Source organism: Seriola dumerili, unplaced genomic scaffold (genome assembly GCF_002260705.1).
Source record: "Seriola dumerili isolate Sdu_G_001 unplaced genomic scaffold, Sdu_1.0 BDQW01000081.1, whole genome shotgun sequence".
NCBI classification, from domain to species: Eukaryota; Metazoa; Chordata; class Actinopteri; order Carangiformes; family Carangidae; genus Seriola; species Seriola dumerili.
The window spans coordinates 841,507-849,606 of NW_019174336.1; the positions used below are offsets into that span (position 1 = coordinate 841,507).

Consider the following 8,100-nt stretch of genomic DNA (forward strand, 5'->3'; position numbering starts at 1 on the left):
TTTAATGCAGCATTTCCTTGCAGATCAATGAGCTCAAGCTGTAGAGATCCTGCATGTGCCCACTTGAACACCTGTGTCACCTCCTTTGAAAATCCTCTGACCTCTCTGATGAGGAAAGGATTCTGGATTAGCAGGAGTGGCCCAAGGCAGAAGCTGTTGAACCTGTTACTGAAGTTTTAAATCAGCTTGCTGAGGAAGTCAACATAGGGAGAAACATCTCTCTCACCCTGCATCTGTTCCTGCAGTTTTGGGAAGTGTTCACACTCTGCACCAATATCTTCTTTGAAAATGTCCAGCTTCCTCTGGAAAGAGCGAACAGCTGTCATCAAATCAGCAACTGAATTGTTCTGGCTGAGCTCATTAAGATGTGATGTAATGTCAACCAAAAAAGCAACCATATCCATCTTGTGCTCATCTTGCAGAAACAGTGAAAACTGTGTGGCTCTCTGGCTCTTGACCTGCTTTAAGAAAGCTTCTATTTCTTTTCGAATAGACCAGAAACGTCCCGGTGCATTGCCCTTACTCAGCCACCTTACATTGTTGTGCAGTAGCAGGTCATTGGCATTTGCCTCAACATCTTCCAGGGATTCTCTCAGGAGGCGATGCTGAAGGGATGAGGGTGCCCTAAGGAAGTTGATGAGTTTCATCACTGTGTTCATTACTTCAGCAAAATGTTCTGATAGAGTGGCACACAGAACAGTCTGATGGATGAGACAGTGGTAAGCAATAAGATCTGGGTTGTCCTCTTTCATCCGGGACACAGCCCCCCGCTCTTTTCCCACCATGGCAGGAGCACCATCCGTGGTGACAGAGACAACCTGCTTCAGATCTATGCCCCTCTTTGTCAGCATCTCTTTTATTGCTGCATATATGTCCTCTCCTCTTGTGTGTGTTTCAAGTGGTGTTACACCCAGCAAGTCCTCACAGAGCTCCTTCTTATCTTTGTGAAAAAATCTCACATACACCAAAAGCTGGGCATTGTCAGTAACATCTGTAGATTCGTCAGTGGCCAAAGAAATGCATGGTGCACTCTGAATGGCTGCATCAAGCTGTGCCAGTCCATCATCTGCTGATATTTCTGATTTTCTGGTCGCTGTCGCAGCTGTCATCGGGATTTGTTTGATTTTTTCACACATCTCGTCTTTTNGAAAAGATGCTCTGTGAACATTTTTAAATGACAGCTGAAAACCTATTTATTTAACTTGGCTTTTAATTAATTCTCTCATCTTTTACTGTTCTCACTGCTTTCTGTTTTTATTTTCATTTACATATTTTATCATCTACATAGGGAGAAACATCTCTCTCACTCTGCATCTGTTCCTGCAGCTTTGGGAAGTGTTCACACTCTGCACCAATATCTTCTTTGAAAATGTCCAGCTTCCTCTGGAAAGAGCGAACAGCTGTCATCAAATCAGCAACTGAATTGTTCTGGCTGAGCTCATTAAGATGTGATGTAATGTCAACCAAAAAAGCAACCATATCCATCTTGTGCTCATCTTGCAGAAACAGTGAAAACTGTGTGGCTCTCTGGCTCTTGACCTGCTTTAAGAAAGCTTCTATTTCTTTTCGAATAGACCAGAAACGTCCCGGTGCATTGCCCTTACTCAGCCACCTTACATTGTTGTGCAGTAGCAGGTCATTGGCATTTGCCTCAACATCTTCCAGGGATTCTCTCAGGAGGCGATGCTGAAGGGATGAGGGTGCCCTAAGGAAGTTGATGAGTTTCATCACTGTGTTCATTACTTCAGCAAAATGTTCTGATAGAGTGGCACACAGAACAGTCTGATGGATGAGACAGTGGTAAGCAATAAGATCTGGGTTGTCCTCTTTCATCCGGGACACAGCCCCCCGCTCTTTTCCCACCATGGCAGGAGCACCATCCGTGGTGACAGAGACAACCTGCTTCAGATCTATGCCCCTCTTTGTCAGCATCTCTTTTTATTGCTGCATATATGTCCTCTCCTCTTGTGTGTGTTTCAAGTGGTGTTACACCCAGCAAGTCCTCACAGAGCTCCTTCTTATCTTTGTGAAAAAATCTCACATACACCAAAAGCTGGGCATTGTCAGTAACATCTGTAGATTCGTCAGTGGCCAAAGAAATGCATGGTGCACTCTGAATGGCTGCATCAAGCTGTGCCAGTCCATCATCTGCTGATATTTCTGATTTTCTGGTCGCTGTCGCAGCTGTCATCGGGATTTGTTTGATTTTTTCACACATCTCGTCTTTTTGTTTCCCCTCAAATAATGTCTCAGCAGCAGCATTTAAGCACTCCTTCACCACTGTCCCATCACTAAATGTTTTTTTGTGTTGCCCCAAAATCCACGATACTTTTAGTGAGCATTCGTTTGCACGTGTCCGGGCTGTAAATGTATGCGTGATGAGTCGGGTAGCCCTGTCATACTGCGCTTGCAGTTCGGTTATTTTGCGTGCCCTCGGCTCGGACTTCAGGGGAAAACTTTGCTCAAAAGAGCTGTGCTTTGTTTCGTAGTGCCGCTTCACGTTGCCACTTTTAATTAATGCGACGTTTTCGGAGCGTATGAGGCACACTGGCGTTGAACTGCCTGCCGGAAGAATGAACATAAACTTCTCCGTCCATTCATCTTTAAAACAGCGGTTTTCCGCATCGACCTTCCTTCTTTTGGAGCAAGCCATGTCTCGTCCTCACTGCTCTGGTGCGCCGGCCGCGCAGGGTAAACAAAGGATTTGATTGGCTCAACTGAGTGAAGCTATTGCCGTATTAACTCGAGTAGCAGCGCCCGCCGTCTATAGTTGCGACCGTCAGAAAAAAAATGCTCCATGAAAATCGTCTATTCTCGTAAATTTATCAGAGATTGGTCACGGCTCACGGGTCCGGACAGAACCATCACTCGGTCCGGGTCCGGACCGAGGTCCGCTATTTGGTGATGCCTGATCTACTGTCTTTCTATTGTCTATTTTCATTGTCCTTTAATTTGACTTTATTTTATTGTACTATTAGATTTTTCTTCTTTCTTCTTTTTCTATTAGATTGTTGAATGAAAATGCTCTATAAATAAAGTTCATTATTATCATTAATATTTTTAGTAATAGCAATACTGCAGCTTCTACTCACCACTGATCTGCTGATCTCCTGTGTTTTTGCCTGTGAAGGAGGGGGAGGGGAAGACGGGGATGACCTGTGCTCTGGACTGTGGGGCCGGTATCGGGAGGATCACCAAGCGTTTGCTGCTGCCTCTGTTCAGGACTGTGGACCTGGTCGACGTGACGCAGGAGTTCCTGGACAAAGCTAAGACTTACCTGGGAGAGGAGAGCAAGAGAGTGGGGCACTACTTCTGCAGTGGCCTGCAGGACTTTGTACCAGAGAGTGGACGCTATGATGTCATCTGGATCCAGTGGGTCATTGGTGAGTCTGCCTCAGTGGTTATCATGAGGTCTAAGGTCTGAGGGAGGGCCAGAAGTCCTTGCTGCTGGATCAGTGGAGTCATGGCAGCTTGGTAGTGAAGTTGATGAGTGCTCTGTGGTCAAAGGTTATAACTGAAGACCTAACATTTTGTCCCTTTGTCCTCAGGCCACCTGACAGATGACCACCTGGTGGACTTCCTGCAACGCTGCCAGAAAGCCCTGCGCCCCAACGGCCTCGTCATCATCAAGGACAATGTGTCGTACGAGGGTGTGGTCCCCGACGAGGTGGACAGCAGTGTCTGCCGTGACCTGGAAATAGTACGCAGTCTGGTGCGCAGAGCGGGTCTGAGCATTGTCCACGAGGAGCAACAGATGGACTTCCCTAAGGAGATCTACCAAGTCCACACGCTGGCTCTCAGATAGAGGACAGGAAGTGGCCTTTCTCTATTTATGATCTGTCTGGACGTGATCTGCAGTGTGATGTGTTTGTGCAGCGCGTGTTGCTAACTGTTAGCATCAGTGCCCTGCTCTGTACTTATTGCTGAGTCATCGTTTCAGGCCTTAGGGTTCAGTCACACTACACCTCTGTGTTGTGAACACTCACTCTATCTCCCATTCAAAATTCAACATGGATAAATTCAAGCATGTACTTCCTGTTTCAGTGTGATCTCTACCAGGCTCAGAGGTCAGAGGTCACAGTGGGCAAATAGAAACTCAAACTGCAGCATCACTCCTACAGACAGTTTACAGTTTGTGTGACCGAACCCTGTCGTCCAATGGATGTGGATTCAGTCATGTTGCATTCATGGTCCGATGTCCACAGTCAGCAGACATGTTCCCAGCACTGAGAGCTGTTGCATTGTTGTTTATTGTGTAATGAAAACACACTTTCAGCTTGTTGATGATTGATGTGTTTAATTACTATAATACACACACACACACACACACACACACACACCGTCTCACCTTTAAAACCATAGAGCTGACACAATTAGTCGATTGATTGATAGGTCAATCAACAGAAAATTAATCAACTATTTTGATAATAAGTTAATTGAGTAATTTTTAAAACAAATATGGCAGACGTCTGCTTGTTCCAGCTTCTCTCCATCTTTGGCTTTGGACAGATCGAGACATTTGGAGACTGGGAAAGTGTGATGAGTGATTTTCAACATTTTATGGACAAAATCTAATTAATCAAGAAAGTAATTGGCAAATGAATCAATAATGAAAATAGTTCCAGCAATTCCAGCATGGGAGAATTTACATAAACGATAAAAACAAGTTGCTCTGTGAAGTCAATAACAGCAGACGTCATGTCCATTAGATATAGACCTGATGCTTCAGAGACAACAGAAGAGTAAAAGAATCCATCTCAGGATCTGTGAGCAGGATGCTCTGGTCTGGTATCCAGTGGACAACAGCTGGAGTGTTGGTGCATCATGTCCCGCAGCAGAGACACTGGGAGTTAGCGACAGCAGCAGTGGACTCTTCACTGACTTTTACCTCAGGGAAACTCAACCATAAACAAAACAAACCACCAATCTGAGACAATGTGTTTTTCTTCTCTCCAGTTCTCGGGTCACTTGACTAATTGTCACAGTCAAGCTTTTATTTGAACATGACAATTATACAACACGAAACTACTTCAGCTGGACCCCACTCCGAATAGAGACTCATGTAGAGGAGGTCATTCTGTGACGTACGTTTGTTTATTGCAGAAATGATTAATATTGTATAAAACCTGTTTCAGCTGAGTATATCTGAACTGATCTGTGACTTTTTGTCTTTACTACTTCAGTAAAGTTTTAGCATTTACTTATGTTTGCAGATACAGATACATTAAATCTAACTGGCCGTGACAAAATTTATGTTAAAAATGTAAAATTCATGTATGTTCTGACCAGCTCAAATCCCAGACAAAACAAGGAAGGCCACACAATGAATGTAAATGTAAAGAAAATTACCTACAGTATATCAGTGTGATTCAGGTGTGGTTCAGATCCTTCTCTGAGTGGGAGGGGTCGACAGAAAATGTAATTCATAATGAGAATGAAAATGAATGTAAAAAAACCTTTTTTAATTTTCAGCGCAGTTTGAGTCTGAAAACAGGCTGGATGTTCGTCTACATTTTAGCTCATTTTTGCTCAGATTGAAAGGAAATTGCATTTCTCATTGTCATTATCAGTGATTGAGTTTGACTACACAAAAGAATCTGAGGAGAAGCCAAAAGAAATGCAAAAATCCAGTCTGGAAGATGCACCTCCTGGGCTGAAACATACTTAACAAATTGACATCATGTGAGCACTAATGGAAAATGACATTTAAATTTCATCACAGATTTCCTTTTCATATTGTCTTTATGATTTTAGATCCAGTCTGACACCTATTTAATATGAATCTTCACCTTACTGTATGTGTAAATTGATCCAAGTGGATTATTACACAGCAGCCTGCTGTAGTTCACAGATTACAGTCAATCCTTTGGAATCATCTTCAGGGTTGTAGAAATCTGTCCTAAAGTATGATCTGCATCTCAGTTACAATTATAAACAAACACAATCTCCAACCAATATCACACTAATCATTGTATTGATTATAACCTCGATCAGATCTTTGACCAAGCATAAATGCCCAGATGCAGCAAACTCATTAACCAGGCAACAGCCATGAGTTTGTTTTGCTGACTCACAGAACTGATTACATTACAGCTGAGTAAATCTGCTGGTGACAGTTTTCTATGAATCCATCCCCGCTGTCACTGTCACTTGTTGCAGTTTGAGACTCTGCTGGCTCTTATACAGATACAGACACTTCTGTCATGCTTCATATTTTTACTGACCTGCTGCAGCAAGGCTCTTACCTATAAACTGGGCGCTGCCCCATATGAAGGGCAGAAACTGGAAGTCATCCAGTCCCCACACACCTTGGCTTCCAGCTGGCTCCATTCTGTAGGTCCTCTGCAGCTTCCTCATCACTGAGAGATACCTGACACACACACACACACACACACACTCCAGATGTGGTCTGGAGGACAGATGTTTACTGGTGTCTCTGTGTGTCTTCAGTCTCGGTCGGTCTCAGTCTCCATGTTGTTGGAGTATTTGCTGCAGACGTCCCTCTCTCTGTAAGTACAGTATCGGTCACTCGAGAGGTTTAATACTGACCTCTGACCTTTGACCTGAATGGTCGATTGTGTCCTGACAGAATCGGTCCTCCAGGCCCCACCTCCTTCACTAGTCATGTGATCGGAGAGTCGGCCATGAAGAAGACACAGGACATCAGCAGTCTGCTGCTCTTCACCTTCCAGGTTTAGCTCAAATCAGTCTTGTTGCTGCGGAAACAGATCAGGTGTTACCCACGACCTTCTCTGACAGGTGCACATCAACAGGAAGCTGCTTGGTTGCCTAGGCAACCTGGCGGTGGAGTTTGATTGGCCGGGAATGGTGTCCAATAGCAAGTGGCTGCTGTAACTCACAGAGATCCGAGTGATTGGCACCTCAGAGCCTCGCTGTACGCCGCCCGGAAACATCATCAACGCACTCAACCTCAAGATAACCATGGCAAGGGCAGCCTCACATGGACGCCTTTCAAAATAAAAATGACCTTCTGCGACCTGTCCAACTGTCACTGAGCTTCTGTTTCTGCACCCTCAGCTGTCAAAGGAGGAGATGGTGGGGGGGGGGGGGTCTGGAGGAGGAGGAGCTGACGGAGAGGGGGAGGAGGAGTCTGGAGGAGGAGGAGGTGAAGAAGGAGAAGCAGGATGAAAACAGTCCCCGTGTCCTCCACCTGCAGGGACAGAAGAAGAAGTACTACACTCTGGTACAGTACTCAGGTGTCTTGTTGCAGTATTGCAGTAAAACACTTGGGGGCGCTGCAGAGTAAGAACCAGCTCACCTCTGTGTATCTGTACATGATGTTAAGGTGTCTCAAGTGTGGTGAATGTGTTGTGACAGGACTGTTCTCGCAGGGCGGAGTGTGTGACTTCAATCCTCTGATCATCATCAACGACTCAGCGACTCTGACGCTCAGAGCCAGACTGTGGAACTCCACCATGATCGAGGTGAAGACACTTTCTCTTCTTTCATTCAACTTTAAATTAGTGTCACTGAAGCCGCTGCTCTGCAGAGAGATTATCGGTGGTTTGTCGGCTCATTTCCTTTCTGGTCTCAGTGTTTTCACAAAAGCTCAGAGAGCTAACAGAGAGGAAACACAGACTCATCAGCAGACGCATGGATCATCATGCTGATGTGGAGATAAACAACTATTTGACAACAAGTACAGATGTGTTTGAAGATTGTGAATGAAAGTAATAAAGCAAAGCTAATAATTAAGATATTATTAGTTATTAGTATATATATATATATATATATATAGTATATACATACTTGATGCGGCATCAACTTATGAATACAGATCAAAAGTTAAAAGCAGGGGAATTCTGTATTTTCCGCACTATAGGGCGCACTGGATTATAAGGCGCACTGTCAATGAATGGTCTATTTTCGAACTTTTCTCATATATAAAGCGCACCGGACTATAAGGCGCATTAAGCGAAACAAAACAGTCAGATAGGTCAGTCAGTCAAACTTTATTAAACACGTTCACAATAACTCTCAACATTGTTCAAATGTTAATGAGCGTATTCACAATAACTCCCAACTATGTTGAGTTGTAACACGTAAAAAAAACACAGTCTGTTCTACTGCGTGACTGAG

General features: G+C 44.3%; 1 protein-coding gene across 2 annotated transcripts in view; it reads left to right on the plus strand.

Moving 5' to 3' along the window:
* ntmt1 (N-terminal Xaa-Pro-Lys N-methyltransferase 1) overlaps positions 1-5,240 on the plus strand; it is a 9,756-nt gene extending 4,516 nt beyond the window's left edge. The window contains exons 1-3 of one of the 2 annotated variants that reach the window (XM_022744534.1): positions 2,853-2,901; positions 3,131-3,383; positions 3,549-5,240. In XM_022744534.1, the coding sequence (XP_022600255.1) occupies positions 3,152-3,383; positions 3,549-3,805 (489 nt within the window). In that variant the 5' untranslated portion in view covers positions 2,853-2,901; positions 3,131-3,151 and the 3' untranslated portion in view covers positions 3,806-5,240. Of the gene's footprint in view, positions 1-2,852; positions 2,902-3,130; positions 3,384-3,548 lie in introns of those variants that run through there. The other variant, XM_022744533.1, reaches the window with a different exon arrangement.
* Positions 5,241-8,100: the final 2,860 nt, after the last annotated feature.